Source organism: Phocoena phocoena, chromosome 14 (genome assembly GCF_963924675.1).
Source record: "Phocoena phocoena chromosome 14, mPhoPho1.1, whole genome shotgun sequence".
Taxonomy (NCBI): Eukaryota; Metazoa; Chordata; class Mammalia; order Artiodactyla; family Phocoenidae; genus Phocoena; species Phocoena phocoena.
Window position 1 is genome coordinate 67,433,411 of NC_089232.1, and position 16,733 is coordinate 67,450,143.

Consider the following 16,733-nt stretch of genomic DNA (forward strand, 5'->3'; position numbering starts at 1 on the left):
TACACGTGCACCAGTACAGACAAGGTCACTGCCACCTTCTTTATTTTTCTGAGAAATTGGAAACAACCTCAGTGTCTATTAGGGGATGGCTCAACAGCCTAAAACCACTGCAGCGGTTCTCAAAAGGGAGCAGGTTCACAGAACAGCAGCATCAATGCCACCTGGGAATTTGTTAGAAATGCACATTCCCTGCCCCTCCCCACCCCACTGACTTAAAAACTCCAGGGTGGGACCCAGCAATCTGCTTTCACCAGCCCGCCAGCTGATCCTGATGCAGTTTAAAAGAATGAAATAGCTCTTACTAACTTGGAAAGCCCTCCAAGATATATTAAGTAATAAAAAGCAAAATTCAAGTTGCGGAATGCTACATACAGTATGACACCATTTATGTGGGAAGAAAGAAACTACTTATTTCCTAAGAGCACATCTGTAGGTATGCAAATGCATAGAGAAAGGTTTGGAGAGATCCAGAATCTAAAATAACAGTGGTTACCTCTGCACATAAACCATTGCAAGTGGGGAGAGAAGGGGTTCAGAGGTGGTGGGCAAAGGGTTCACCCGGGGGAATGAATACTCAGACCTCCTCTCCTCCCACCCTCCCATTACTTGCCAGTACCACCCACTTGGCTGACCCTCCCAGAAGACACGAAAGGGAGCTGGGCTGATGCAGTTTGTAAAACTCAACCACCGAGGGCGAAGAGCAGACGGAGAAAGGTGGAGAGGGGATCTGGAGAGGCAGAGAATATCCAGCTCTCCTGAGAATCAGGAAGCGGCTGGATTATAACATCGTAGACTTGGACTGTAAGGCAGACAGAGAGAACTTGGAGGCAATAGAGGGCAGCAGAGGGCAGCAAATAAGGGACCCCACAAAGGCCCTAGGGTTCTTCCCCAGCTCTTTCCGCTTGTGTACACGGATTCTCTGAAACTGCAATACTACGTTTGTTTTGCTTAAGCTGCATCTAGTAAGTTTTTGTTTCCTACAACCAAAGAATCTTTACTATTTTAATAATATGGAAGAATGAAAAGGCAAAAATATTTAGGAAAATATTTCAAAGAGGTATAAAAAGGTACCAACAACAAAAAAATGACTTACAAAGCACAAGAAGAGAGATCAATAGAATAGAATGGACAGCACTGAAACGGACCTACCATCTGGCAAAGAAAGCACAAGTCTATGGGATAGGAAAGGAGGGTCTTAGTCTGTTCAGGCTGCTATAACAAACTACCATGGGCTGGGTGGCTTAGACAACAAACGTTCATTTCTCAGTTCTGAAGGCTGAGAAGTCCAAGACCAAGGTGCCGGCAGATCTGGTACCTGGTGAGAACCTGCTTCCTGTTTGCGGATGGCAGTCTTCTCACCATATCCTCATACGGCAGAAAGGAAGCAAGCTCTCTTGTTCCTCTTCTTATGAGGGCATCAATCCCATCATGACGGCTCCCCTCTCATGACTTAATTACTTCCCGAAAGCGCCATCTCCAATAACATCACATCGGGGATTAGGGTTTCAACATACGAATTTTAGGGAGACACAAATTCAGTCCACAGTAAACAGTATTCAACAGTGTGGAAAATACTGGTGTGTGCAGGGGAATCCTAGGTTAGAGCCTCATCTCACAGCTATACCAAAAATAATTCCATATGGATGAGAGCAGCAGCTTTCAAATGTCTTACCCACAGAAACACGTTACGTTGCAACCTCTAAAACAGTTACCTTAACTACATGCAATGCACCCATCTTTTCTATAATTACCTTTTCTACTTTGAAAAATGGTGGTTGCAACCTACTTTATTTCACAATGCACTGATACATCACAACCAGTTACTATAGAGGTAAATATAAGAAAAATAACAACATAAAACGACTAGAACAAAATATTATACAAGAATTATCTTCCTAGGGGGAAATTTTTTAAGCTTAAAAATAAGAAAACTATAAAGGAAAATAGTATGATAAAAGGCAAATTGGGAAAAAATATTGGTGCCATCTGTTTGGCAAGAGGTATCTTTAATATATAAAAAGCCCTTACAGGTAAATAAGACAATCCCTTTAAGCATGGACAAGAACCTGAACCCACAATACTCTTAGGAAATACAAGTGGCAACAAAATTGCAGGTGACCTGAGGTTCATGATGAGGTGGAAACACACTATTTTGTGGGGTTGAAAATCAACACAACCTTTCTGGAAAAGGGTTTTGGCAAATTTCTTTAGTCTGAAGAGAATATTCATGTATTTAATTAAGTAACACTACTCATGGGAATATCTCATAAGGATACATTTAAAGAAAAATACAAAAGGTAAGAACTTCACCGTAGCACTACTTATAACAAATTATAATAGGAGAGTAAGTTCAAGTTTAACAAGGTAGAATACGAAGAACCACAAGCATCCTTATTTCAAGGGATAATTAACAGTATTTTGTGACAAAGAATAATATTAATATGTGATTCCAATTTCATAAGAAAAATGTGTATGCACACATGCAAAGAAAAAAATATTAAAAGGAGATACACCATAACGTTACAAATGGTTAACCTCTCTTAACATTTTATTTTGCTTCTTTATGCTTTTTGATATGTTCCAAAATATACTCAATGAATGTCATTGCTTGTAAAACAACAGATCTTTTAAATGCGTTACAGAAAAAAGACTTAAGTTCACTTTTTCACCTGTGGAAAAGGGGGACTGTGCTTACCCATAAGGCTCTGTCTGAATTTCTAAAAAATGTCAGACAGAAAGGAGTTTCCCTTAAAACTTGCGCCCCTCCCCCTCTCCCATACTGGAAAATGCCTAACACGGACTGAGCTTTCGTGTTCAGTGTCCCAGACACTGCTCCATTCGGTTCTCACAGCATCCTTGTCACAAACAGCATTGTTGTTACTCTCCTGTCACAGACCGAAAAAAGAAATAAAGCAGATTTATCACTGCCATGTTGTAGTTCGGACCCAGAATTGGAGCTGTCGGCCCTAACTCTGGGGTCTCCACAACAGACTCATTGTATTCATGTTTGCTCTTTCATTTCCTGAACCTGATCCTTCCACCAAAATCACCAATTAAGAGATTTTGCCAGTTGAACCACCATGGAAATGTACTTAATGCCACAGAACTACACACTTAAAAATGGTTAAAGTGATATGTATATTTTACCATAATAATAAAAAAAAATTGGGGGGGTGGGGGAGTGCAGACTTTGCCAGGTTGGGGATAATTAACGAAGTCAAAGTTTGGCAGAAAATAGCAAGTTTGTTTCTTAGGTGTAACCATATTTGGTGCTACTCATGGTCCCTGAATCATTAGAATGAACCCTAACGGGCAGTCCTAAGTGGGTGCCTGAGGAGACCCAAACACCAACATTCCACCCACAGTAACGGTCCTGTTAAAAGAAGGGTCAGGGGACTTCCTTGGTGGTCCAGTGGGTAAGACTCCGCACTCCCAATGCAGGGGGCCCGGGTTCTATCCCTGGTCAGGGAACTAGATCCCACATGTGTGCTGCAACTAAAAGATTCCACGTGCCGCAAAAAATGAATATAAATAAATTAAAATAAATTAAAAGGAGAAGGGTCAGAGCAACACGCAAGGAAGCCAAGAATTCCACCCCCTTTAGTACCGACTACACACTGTCCACTAACCATCCAATTCATATCTCTATTCCAATTCCCCACTCTGGTGCAAAGATAATCTTCCAGTTATAAAACTGGTTTTTACTGTGTGACTTTCCTGTGCAAAAGAAGACATATCACCACCCAACATGAACACTGCTCCACTGGAGAGGTGTAGTGTATTTCTATTAATAAATACACCATTTAAATACCAATTTCTCTTGGAAGCCTGGCTGATGTTCTGACTGTATGAAACTATTGATACATCAAGTCTAGGGACAAGGACAAAATTACGTTTCTGAACCTGTGGAAGTAGTGGCCCAGTTCTGGACCATCATGCCCGCACAGGGTCAGCTGAGGCAGCCAAGTTGTCTCGGACTTCAGCGACTGCACTGCCAGACAACCACATCCCTTCCCCTCTTTCAAACTAGAACAAAAGAAAGTACAAGGCCAAAGGCAAGGCTGTAACAACATGTTTTCCTACATACTTATTTCCATTAGGAAATCCTTTTTAAACTTTAGCGTCCAAAAAGAATAATATTCCCTTGGTCTTTAAGCCACTATTACCCGGAAAGAATATGCCAGATAGGTGATTTTTTAAGTGGTAACTTTCAACTTTTGGATTTTCCATTTGACATCCGTCACCTGCTAAAGTGCGACTTATAATCACCCTGTTCTCAGAACTATTTTCATATTTTAAAAATTACCCACACATATATGAATATCCATTATAGTGCTGACAAGTACAATTCCATTTTCTCACACCAAGTCAGCCAGCACTGTACAGAAGAGAGAGCGCCACCTACCCTATGCTTTCTCCTTACTGTGTTCCTGTTCGAATGATGCCTGCTAGTCCGTTTTCACTGCTGCGGTCTCTCGTTGCGCCGGTTTTGTGATCCAGTGTACAGCTTGGACACGTGACGAGGGACAGTGCCTAGGTGCCACAAAGGCACCACAACACTACTGCATTAAGAGAACAAATTTTATGCCCGAGTAGCCTTCCAAGAAAGGATCAACAAGCAGTCACATGAAGGGCATCACAAAAGCCATTGCGGTCGGGAAGGATCCACCAGTAATATCAATTACAGCTCAAAGAAACTACAGCTGAAGGGTGTCAAGAATTAAAAGAAAATGGTAGAGTAAGTAAACCTCAATTTCCCCTACCTCACCTTCCCCCTTTGTGTCCCTTGCGGTTTCTCCTCTCCTCCGACGCTGGGTGCTCTTCCTATGCACATTCACTCCCTGGAGAATCAAACCCAGTCTTGTGGCTTTACTGACCCTCCAACCAAACTCGCCCCTCAAATCAACTGGGTATGGACTTGCATTCCTAACAGATACCTGTAACTTAGTATGTCCGCAGTCCAATTCCTGATCTCCTCCCCAAAGCTGCTCCACCCACAGCTTCATCCTGGTGCTGCAGCAAATCATACCCGACTCCTCCCCCCTTTTCCTCACACCTCTCGGAAACCCAGCTTGCTCTAAACTAGAAACAATCCCTGAAACTAACCAACTATCACCAAGTCCATTACTACTACCCTGGCCTGAGTCCCCATCACCTCTCACTCCGTTGCAGTCACACTGGTCTCCTCTCGTGGTTTCAACACATCACACATGTGCTGGCCTCTGCTCATGCCATTTCCTCCACCTAGAACACTCTTCCACAGATACCCACTTAGCTAACTTCCTCGCCTCCGCCTAGTCTATGTTCAAATCTCTTCTCAATAAGCCCTACCCTGATCACATATTTAATTCTGCATCTGCACTCCCTAATCCCAACACCCTTACTCTTTTCCTCCCGGAAGTCACCATCTTCTAACATACTATATAGAATTCATTTACTCCTATACCTTGTACAGTTAGTTTATTGCATACTTCTGATAGAATGTCAGCTCCTTATTAGTTATTCACTGTCATTCACTGTTACTCAGTGATGTATATGTACCAAGCAACGGACTAATCCGAGGGTAGGCAATCAATAAATATGTTACATGAATGAATGTACATTGTTGAGAATTTACCTCCACAAAAATTTTAACAGCCTTACATATATATAGCATCAATGTACCCAAATTATCTCACTACCTAGATCCCTTTTCATTTCTTTTTATTATTTCTTTTTATTTATTTATTTTGGCTGCATGGGGTCTTGGTTGCAGCATGCGGGATCTTCGTTGAGGCATGCAAGCTCTTCATTGCTGTGTGCAGGTTTTCTCTTTTCTAGTTGTGGCGCACAGGCTCCAGGGTGCGTGGGCTCTGTAGTTTGCAGCATGCAGGCTCTCTAGTTGAGGTGCACAAGCTCAGTAGTTGTGGCATATGGGCTCAGCGGCCCCACAGCATATGGGAACCTAGTTCCCCGACCAGGGATCAAACTTGCGTCCTCTGCATTGGAAGGTGGATTCTTTACCACTGTACCACCAGGGAAGTCCCTAGATCCCATTTCTGACCCTCAAACATCCCTCTGCACTAAGGCTTCAAAAATCCCAAACCTGAAGCCTCAACATCTACTTACATCAAAACATACTAATATACTCATCTATGCCCAAAAAGAATTTACTTTTACAAATTAACCTCAAATATCGCCACCTATTTAGTATTCTTGCCAAAAAACATTTAAATGAGAATCTAATCATAAGGAAGCAATCCGACAAACCTGGACTGTAGGACATTCTGTAACACAGCTTAATTTATGTGGACTTACTTAAATATCAAAATCATGAAACACACACAAGGGGGAATGGGGAATATTCTGGATTAACAAAGCAATGACAGCCAAATATAATATGTGATCCTTGATTTGATCGTGAAGAGAGGGTTAATTATTAAAAATTTAAAAGTTAGGAAGAAAAATTAACATCAAAAAAGACAACACCACATACTGAAAACTTTGTTGTCTGGATTAGGAGTGGAATACCCTGAAACTAGAAAAGTCTTTGCAAGAAGTTTGTAATTTTAACTCTGGATTTGTCTAAAACAAGAAACAGTAAGCAATTACTACCGTTCTCTAGGTAGAGCCAGGTGCGGGGGAAATCTGACCCAGGCCACAGGACACGGCCTGAGCCATGGGCACGTGCACCCTTGTGACTGCCACCGCAACCTCGGGTGGTGGGAGCGCGGCCCTGCCAGGTGGGGCAAGAAATAACCACTAGCTCCTAACAAAGTTCTTGGTTCCTTCACTTTGTTACAAATGCTAGATTATCCAAAAAGCCTTGAAAGCATTTACCTATTAATGCTAGTGGAGTAAGATGATTTTTTTAAAACCTTCACACCACAAGCACAAACCTGTGGCTATGTTCCCCTACATATACCACAAGACAAGCACTGGGTAAAGATGAATATTTATTCACTTTACAAAGAGAATGGTATTAAATTGCCATAAACAGCTCCATTTATAGACAAATATAACTATACATTACACCAGTAGCTGACTCTAACTTTCCCAAGATGCTCTATATGGCTCCAGCTCTATTAGTTGAGCACAGAAATCTGTCTGCCACCGATATCAGAAGTCCCTCAGATAATGGTTTTATGTTTTACATATTCACACGTGGGAAAAATAAACCCATCTCCCCAGCCCTTTCTTAGAGTTGAGCTTCCATCTGCATGTTCCCTAGAGAGCACTAAGCAAATACTGGCTCATTCTTTTAACAAAACAAACAAACAAAAAAAAATTACTGATAATTTGAGAAGGCTTTTGTAGCACACCAAAATATTTCTTTATACATACATAAAAAATCTTGAGTCGGATTTATTTTAAGGTAAACATACCCTAACACTGCCAAGAGTGGGTAATGAAAAGGAACACATTAAATTATGGAATTATAAAAATATTTTCTTTGGAAAAAAATTCCAACAAGGTTATCATTAATATCTAAAACCAAAGAGAAAAAATAAACAACTGTTCTTTGATCCATTAGTAATTTAAATAAAAATGAAAACCTCTTCAAAAGCAGCTGTAACTGAATCTTTTAAAAAGTTGCAGGTAACGAGCACTTCTAAATCTATACACTGATGATTCTTTACAGGCAACTTGCAGTCAAGAAAAATCCTCAATATGGCTAATTCTTTAGTTTTTAAATTATCATAATTTTTCTGTGTTTTAAAAAAATACTTCACATGACAGCTTAAAAAATAAGTGGCTGTTTTGGGGAAGCACTCCAAATATTCAATCTGACTCAAATCAGATTACCAGTCAATAGAGAAGCTAGGGATACTGGTGATTCTATTTTTTTTAGTCACAATCATTTTTACCCCCGTCTTTAGTTTATCCCTTCATATTTTATGAAAATGTACCAAATTAAAATTTTTTCACTAGTGCTGCTTCATACCAGGATGTGATGAAAGATACCAACCTGAGATAAGAGCTGACTCCTTCACCAAAGTCCAGTTCTTGACCCTTACATGGGAAATGTCTTTATCTTCACTTACATCAATTCTTGGCATAACCAATCATACCGGGATATTACATTATAAAAATATACCATATATTGGACACTCATGTCAGTACACTGCAGAAAATGTATCTATTTGCTGTGTAAAGTTTATTAACATTTGAATGAAACTCTCTTATTTACACAGTTAAGTCTGGGGTGCTCAAGACAGCAAAGTGGCAAGGGAGCCACCATTAGGAATTTGGAAATGTGCAGCGGTCCTTGGCATCTGTCACAGAGACAACCCTCCATAGGAGAACTCGGCAGCAGTGGGGAAGGTGAGCCAGTTTCCATAGTTCATTTGACTTGTTCCTCTCTGTTCATTCTTCTTCACTTTCATTTTCAGGATCTAAATCAGAATCTCCATTTAATTCCTTTTCACTTGCCACGTCTCTGTCCTCACCATTTTCTTCATCTTTTTCTTCAGCATCCTCTTCTTCCTCTTCATCAACATCCTCATCTTTTTCACCTCCTTTCTCTTCCTCATCTTCATCCCAATTATCCTGGTAGAGATATTAAGCAAGGAAAGCATGATTGAAGGCCTCGTTCTTACAGGGTACAAAGATATGAGGCAGATTCATGTACCAGGAAACAAATTACTCACATCAGAATCCTTATCTCCTAGTTCATCATCAGACTCGTCTTCAGAAGATTCTGCAAGAAGGGGGAAACAAGCTTTAACTTTGTGATCAAAGCAGAGGACATAGCCCAGAAAGCTAAAAAGAATCAGATTCCTGAATTTATTTTTAGAAATATATTCAGCTATCATCCAAGAAGGAACATTGTTTATATTCTTATCTGCATAAAAGTACATGTATTATACTATTCCATCAAGATCTCATTGATCAGGACAAAGTACCAAAACCCTAACAAAATCCCATCTAAAACACTAAGTCATTGTACATTAACTATACTTCAATTAAGAAAATAATTAAAACAAAAAAACTAAGCCGAGGATGTGGAGAAAAGGAATCCCTGTGCACTGCTGATGGGAATGTTTTCCACTGGTTCAGCCACCATGGAAAACAGTATGAAGACTCCCCAAGAAATTAAAAATAGAATTACCATATGATCCACCAAGTCCACTTCTAAATATATACCAAAGGAAACGAAATCAGGATCTCAGATATAACTGCACTCCCATGTTCGCTGCAGCATTATTTACAATAGTCAAGAAAGGGAAACAACCCAAATGTCCATTGATGGAAGAATGGATAAAGAAAATGTGATACATACACACACACACACACAAAATAGATTATTATTCAGCCATGCAATAATAGGAACTCCTGCCCTTTGCAACAACATGGATGGACCTTGAGGGCTTTGTGCTAAGTGAAATAAGTCAGATAGAAAAAGGTAAATACTGTATGATCTCACTCACATATAGAATCTACAAAAACTAGATTCAATGATACAGGGAACAGATTGGTGGTTGCCAGAGGTGTCAGATAGGGGTGGAGGAAACTGGTGAAGGTCAAAAGACACAAACTTCCAATTATAAGATAAGTCAGTCCTGGGTAGATAATGTACACCACGGGGACCACAGTTAGCAATACTGTAACGTTTATTTGAGAGCTGCTAAGAGAGTCAACCTTAAAAGCTCTCATCACAGGAACAAAAGATTTATAACCGTGTGGTGATGGATGTTAACTAAACATTGTGATGATCATTTCAAAATATATACATATAGGATCATTATGTTGTACCCCCCTAAAACGAGCACAGTGTTAAATGTCAATTATATCTCAATAAAACCAGGGGGGGGAAAAAAAAATCACAAAAAGTATAATTAATTAATTCAGGTATGCTTTTATGTCCTTCAGTTATATTTTATAGTTTTCTCTATAAAGGTTTTCTTTCATTTTTTAGAGGTATTTCTAGGTACTTCATAGTTTTGGTTGCTGCTGTGAATAAGATCTTTTTTCCTAGGACATTTCTAACCGGGACATTATGGACATACAATACATTATTGGGACATAATAATGCTACTGATTCCTTTTTGCTAGATCTTGGTATCCAGTAAACTTGCTTATCTGAATATTTCAATGGTGTGACTAGATTATCAAATAATGAGATGTACAAAGACGGAATTTCATTGAATTATTTTTCTATATCTATTAAAATAATAGACAGTGCTCATAACCTGTTAACATGGTAATAACTACATTAACAGATTTCTTGATGCTAAATCATCTTACAATCTTTAAATAAACTCTACTTGGTAATGACATATTATTTTACTTAAGCACTTCTGTAATCAACCTGCTACTCCAGATATTTGAGGATGGCCTGAGATGTTATTTTCTTGACTATACTTGTCCGATTTTGACTCATAAAATGTCTAAATTGTTTGTACGTGACAAAAATGACTTGTTCCTTAAAGACTGGTAAAAGTCACTTATAAAACCTGTGTCTGGTACCCTACAGGGAAAGGTTTTGACTAAATCAATTTAAAGCTATTAGCTTGTTCTAGGTTTCTATTTCTTTTTATTTTTAAGTCAATTTTGGTCATTAAAGTTTCCCAAGAAATTACCTACACCATCTAGGTTTTTTGTATTGACATAGTTTGTTCATAGTGTTCTTCAAATCTCTTCCATACCTAATGCCCTTTTTTGTTTCTGTATTATATTTGTGCCTTCGCTTTTTTTTTATTTGATCACATTTTTGCCAGTTTTGCTACAAGCTTGCCCGTTTTATTAGGGAAGGTGTGTGTCAAAGCATGATCTCACACTGATGTTTTTACAAAGTCACAGAACTGAGTCAATGTGAAAAGCTAAATGTTCAGCCTATGCCCCAAGCTTTACCTTCTTCATACACCAACTTTGCCTTCTGTGCAGGACAAGTCGGTCCCTTCGTTTTTTCTGATGCTGTAACCTGAAAGATAATCAAGTGCTATTGTGAAGTAGAGTGTAAGTTTATCTCAAGCATCACAACGTTCCCCAACAGTAAACTCATCCTCAACCACTATAACAGATGACCTTAATACGATGTAGATCAAATACAGGGCAAAAGGCATATTCATCAAATACAAGAAAGAATTACTCCGTAAAGGCTGAAAATACTTTTAAGGTAATCCAATTTCTTTCTGCGACAAAAAGCTGTAGAAATACCCTGACTCGTTGTTCATAGCACCACAACCACTCTAACTGTATTAACAACTGAAATATGACGGTGAGAACCTCCGAGTTAAAGCTGACACAGGCAGAACTAAGTTAACTTACTGTCAAATATATAACATTTCCTAGTCAAAAACTAGGTCCTGATTTACCAATTTTTTGCTGAAACAGGGTGCTTTCAACATTCAGGTAAACAATCCTTATTCCTCTCTCCATTCCCATCACATTCAAAAGTGTAGCACAAAACAATCTGATTTACTCACTTGCGTGATTAGAAGGATGAGCTTTCCGTGAAGGTGAGAGAGTTTCTGAAAAGTTTTTACTCTGCTTTCCATTAACTGGTACAGTGTCCCCAGCTGGGGTACCAGGTCAGGCAACTAAGGAACAACAGCAACAAAAAAATGATACTTTGATACTATTATAATAAAACATGGATAACAAATACATAAATCATGTTCGGATATGCCTGAGTACTCAGCCCCCAGCAAATGCTTGCACTTCCAGTGGCAGTGGCTGCTTGTCACACAGCCTAGCAACGTCTCAAATTTTCAGAGGTCTTTACTGTCCTAACAGCAAAAAAATAATACATTAAAAAAATAATGATGCAAGGTCCGAAGGAGAAACTGCAAGAAGAGACAAACTGCAGGGTGGGACTTCTTTGTGTTGATCTTATTATTTCAGAGAAGATCAATATTAAGGAGACACTAACTAAAGAGTAACCCCAAGCACATACCTCTGGGCTAAAAAGGGCTTCACTCTGAAACTTCCTCTCTGATGATATCACACTATCTACCTCCATTAGGTCCCAGCAGCTAGAGGAAGCTTTCACAGCTTCCAGAGACCAGCAGGACAAAGTGACAGAATACAAAGCTGACCTTATGGTATTTCAAACATACTTCCTGTTAATTAACCCTCTGAGTTATACTTCAGAAATTAAAGCAGGAAATTATTTTCTTTGTCCCTCCAGAGCTTCAGAAAAAGGGACCCCACTCTTTGCCCTTTAATTAGCCTTTACTTGCCCTCCTATCTCTGACACGAGAGTAAATAAGAGTGTTTCATTCAAATGTTAAACTTTAAACAGTAAAAATGAGAGTGTCTGTACATTACTAAAGCCCCCATGCCTAGCACAGTCCTTGACTTAGAGAAGGTACTTAAAGATATCTGATAAGGAAGGAAGAAATGAAGGAAAGGTGGGGGAAGAGCACTGTTTTCTGAGGAGAGAAAACTGTTTTGGGCTGGAGTCCATCCTGTACCATACTTCCATGGTCTATTTTGCCCTGACCTAGAAGTTATACGACTACTACTCCAGTAGTTATAACTTAGGGGTTGATTCCAGAAGGGATTTCACTACAAGTCCACCTAGGGCTCTTTTTGCTTCTAAGCAATTCAATGAAGTCACAAAATGAGTGTCGTCCTATGCTTGTGGTAATCTTTCCGTGCCCATCACCACGCCACTCAGACACTGCCCGCAATCCAACTCCCAAGATTTCTGTAAGCAGGGAAACCCAATATGCATTCTTACTGTTTCCTATCTCTTCCCCGCATTTTAACATCCTGACAGAGATCTCCACAGACACACAAAGAACGAACTGCCGAACTCAAAACAGGTTAACCAATGGTTTTTCCTATCTCAGACTACTGAAGGAAAAGGATCCTGAGACAGAGAACAAGGGACAGTGATCAGGCAAGAACTGGGTGAAACTGTTAAGAAGGGAAGAGCTATAGTTTAAGGAGTAATTAAAAATTTTCAACTATCCACTAAAATCTTTCAAGAAAACCTATTGTAAGGTTCTAGATAGCCAAATAAAAGAAGAATGAGTCAACTGCATAATTTTATTTCTAGCTTAAACTATAATTAAATTGATGATGTGGCAATAACCCAGCTAATACTGTGACATATAAAACTGGTTTTTTTTTTTGGTGCTGCTTTATGATTTTATGCTCCCTCCCTTCCATCTGTATAGGTAATCAAGAGCTGACAGTAGCCCCAGCAAAAGTCAGGTATTAAGATATTCATTTCATTTTTATCACAAGGTAATATAGATATGTTAGCATAGATATAAACTTTAAAAAGCTACTAAGCTTTTAGAAGAGGATGGGAGAGATACATACAATGTAAAGATAAGTTTGCTAAACAGGTATGTATATAGAAAAACACCTGAAGACTAGTATGTAACTTTTCTCCTTTCTGTATTTTTCAAGCTTCTCTACAGAATATATATTACTTTTAAAATCTGGGCCAAAAAAGGGCCAGTTTATAAAAGGTAACAATGATGACAACATGACATTGCACCTGGGGAAAAAACAAATTCTTTAAAAGCAGCAGCTGATGGTTAAAGGGTAGATGGAGAGAAAATGGTTTTGTTATGCCATCAGTTGATAATCCTTATCAAAGCCAAACTGTTCAGCAACTACAGGTGAAAAGACTTACTGTGGATAAGTAGGAGGCATGGATCGTTAACACGCATTTTAGCCACTGAACCATTATAACAGCACTGAAAAAAAAAACACAAATCAACTAATATTCACAAATTCAAAATTAAATACAATGGAGTTATAAAGATCTAGAAGATGACTCTAATAAATAAACCACTGTGAATATGACAGTCGTTCATTCTTTCACTGGGTCTATTTGAGGTCTGTGTAATATACTCATCTTTTGAGGAAGGGAGGGACTAGATAACAGGACAAAAATCCCTTCCTCTAAAATCATTCAATTCCAGATATAAAACCTATGCTTCACTTCGTAATTAGCTGATACCAAGGCAGTAAACTGAGCTCAGCTGACTCTGCATTTTATGCTCCTATCTGAGCCCATCATCTACGCATCATCAGGTACAAACAGCAAAAGATTTCCACACCAACATTAAGACAAATATAGACCAAAAATGTGAGCCGGGCCTAATTAATGAAATCTTTAGATTTCCCCTGTGAGCTCCAAAGGCTAATGGAGCCTATCATGAAAAAAAATTTAGAAAAGAAAAACTGTATTATAGACTCTGATAATACTATAGTACAAGCTGAGATCTTTGAGATATCAACACCTTATATAAATATTTAATCATCAAATTAGCAAAAAAGACCCACAAAATTTAGTTATATAAAATCTTTCCTTGTAGTGTCTTAAGCAACTACCAGAGGCTGAGCATGTTCTACAAATGTCCAGTTTCACACATCGTGATTAGTCCTGAATTATTAAGTAAGACTAATCCATTAAATGACCTGATATAATAAAGCTGAAAAACCTCAAATTTTCTAAAGGAAGGGAAAAACTATAATACAATCTGAGAAATAAGAATCATTCAATTTAAAGTAAGTGCAGAGAGCAATATCTGACACTTTGAGTTTTATTAGTTAGAATTTGAGGCTACCTACTATGTAATCTCATGCAGCCAGACACTGCTGTTTTTAAACAATCACATTTAAAATATTTATAAAATCAAAGCAATTTAAGTCGCCTAAACATCTTACCTATTAGGATGTCCTTGTAATCTCTTTGTAAGCTGAGGAGGAGAAAAACAGTATTAGCAACAGTACTTCAGAGGCAGCCAATCTCTATGAATTCCCATGATAACACATCCATAAGAACAAAGGAAAAGAATGACTGTATTAGGAAATCATTATTCTTAAATTTCCTAACTCCTAAATGTTCAACCAATTTAACATAATCTGGGAATACATTCCCAAAATAAAAATAATTATCTGATAAAAATCTAGGCTAGGATTTATATGAATGAATGTCCAGAACACACACAAAGACAGGAAATAGATTAGTGGTTGCCAGAAACTGGGGGTAAGGACAAACGGGGAGTGATTAGTGGGTACAGGATTTCTTTTTGATGTGGCAATTACACAATCTGTAATATATTATAAAACACTGAACTGTACACCTTAAAGGTATGTAAATTATATCTCAATTTTTAAAATACATAGAAAAAAATCTAGGTTAGGCAAATTTTGTCTGAGTAGATCTAGTGATCATCTACCATCAACTCTAAATACCCTGCTTGCTTACATACTGCAAATCCATTTCTCTGAATACTGGATTTTGTCTTTGAGTCATAGCATTAGGACCTTAAAATGAGAAGCGTACTCAGTTACCTCTTGCAACAACGGAATGACAGTATGCAGGGGCATCCTTAGTACAGTTCTCTTTATTAGGTTTAAGTTCCTAGTTTGAAGTACTTTCTGTGAGAAAAAAAAAAATGTAAATAAGCATACTCAGAAACTAAGGACACTACAGGGAATACTGTCACTAAAAATTATCTTAAAAACCAAGCAATACTCAACTGTAGCAAATAAAGATTAGGAATAAATGGAGAATGTTATATTATGTCTTATGGCTATCAGACAAGTACAGGCTTCAAGTATCAGGACATTTACTCCATTAAACAAGTTTCTGCTCCACAAATTCTAAATTCTTATAAGCTAATTTTTGGTATAAAACAGAAAAGAACACCTCTCGACATTTAAATACAGGTATATACACCACTTTAGAGAAGTTCTCAAACCTTTGTTTTATGAAACATATCTTGTCGTATCAACACAAGAGTGAGCAAAACACACTAAAATCACATTACAAGGAAACAAACATACCTTTTAAATGTTTTTGATAAAATTTTAAGCCAATCAAAAGATCATATAATAAGTGCTTGAGTCAAAAACTTTAAGGGTGAAACGCAGTCTCCACCCACGTTGTATGGATAGAAAAGGAGATAGAGCAGATTAGTCCAAATTCTGGCAGGCCTTTCTATTTCTCCAAACCCCACCCAGATGCTTCATCTAGAGGAGAGGGTGGGAAATGAGTCCTTTCAGGTTTCAAAGTCCAGATACCCCCTTCCTCTTTAATACTTTCAAATATTTACCTTTCAAAAGGGTTTACAACTAGAGGAACTTCCCTAATGGTTGGTGCATGCTATGTTTTGGCTGTTGTTGCTATAAAGATCACGTTCAGGATATGAACAGTAGAGGTATTACAGGGCAAAAACACGGAAAGTTCATTTTCAACCTACTTTAATGGTCTTAACATACCCTTTCAAAATTCCCTATGGATTTTATTTGCTTGTAAAAGTGTCTTTACACCAAACCCTTCTTAAATCTATTAAGTACTATTTAAAAACTATCACTGACATAATTACAAAGTTTATTATGCAAAAGAAAGATTATGTATTTTTATACATAATCACTGGGGAACTGACGGATGGACTGTCCTAAGATTGTCATTTTGAAATAATGAGAACACAGGGTTCAAAGTATGCTGAGAAGTTAAACAATAATTCACAAGGTGTCTGATGATACTAAACATCCCTCAAATCAAGTCTTTGTTATAGATCAGTTATCACAAAGTTCCAATCATGTACAAGTTATAGGGAATATTGTCTGAACTAGTCTACAAATACTTTTTTTTTTTTAAATGAAGTACAGTTGCTTTACAGTGTTGTGTTAGTTTCTGCTGTACAAGGAAGTGAATCAGCTATATGTATAAGTGATCAGATAATTTGTTGTCCAAACTGGGACACTTCTGTGAATGAAAGGAGTCACTATTAGTAATTACACCAAGTTAAGAGGTGTAAACCAAAACTGTCACA

General features: G+C 38.1%; 1 protein-coding gene across 1 annotated transcript in view; it reads right to left on the reverse strand.

The window, feature by feature from the left end:
- Positions 1-6,922: 6,922 nt before the first annotated feature.
- Positions 6,923-16,733, reverse strand: part of WDR43 (WD repeat domain 43) — a 50,145-nt gene continuing 40,334 nt past the window's right edge. Inside the window, exons 12-18 of the mRNA XM_065891221.1 lie at positions 15,247-15,333; positions 14,617-14,648; positions 13,577-13,640; positions 11,409-11,522; positions 10,834-10,903; positions 8,631-8,680; positions 6,923-8,529 (exon numbers count right to left, since the gene is read on the reverse strand). Coding sequence (XP_065747293.1) covers positions 8,347-8,529; positions 8,631-8,680; positions 10,834-10,903; positions 11,409-11,522; positions 13,577-13,640; positions 14,617-14,648; positions 15,247-15,333 — 600 coding nt within the window. The 3' untranslated portion in view covers positions 6,923-8,346. The remainder of the gene's footprint in view (positions 8,530-8,630; positions 8,681-10,833; positions 10,904-11,408; positions 11,523-13,576; positions 13,641-14,616; positions 14,649-15,246; positions 15,334-16,733) is intronic.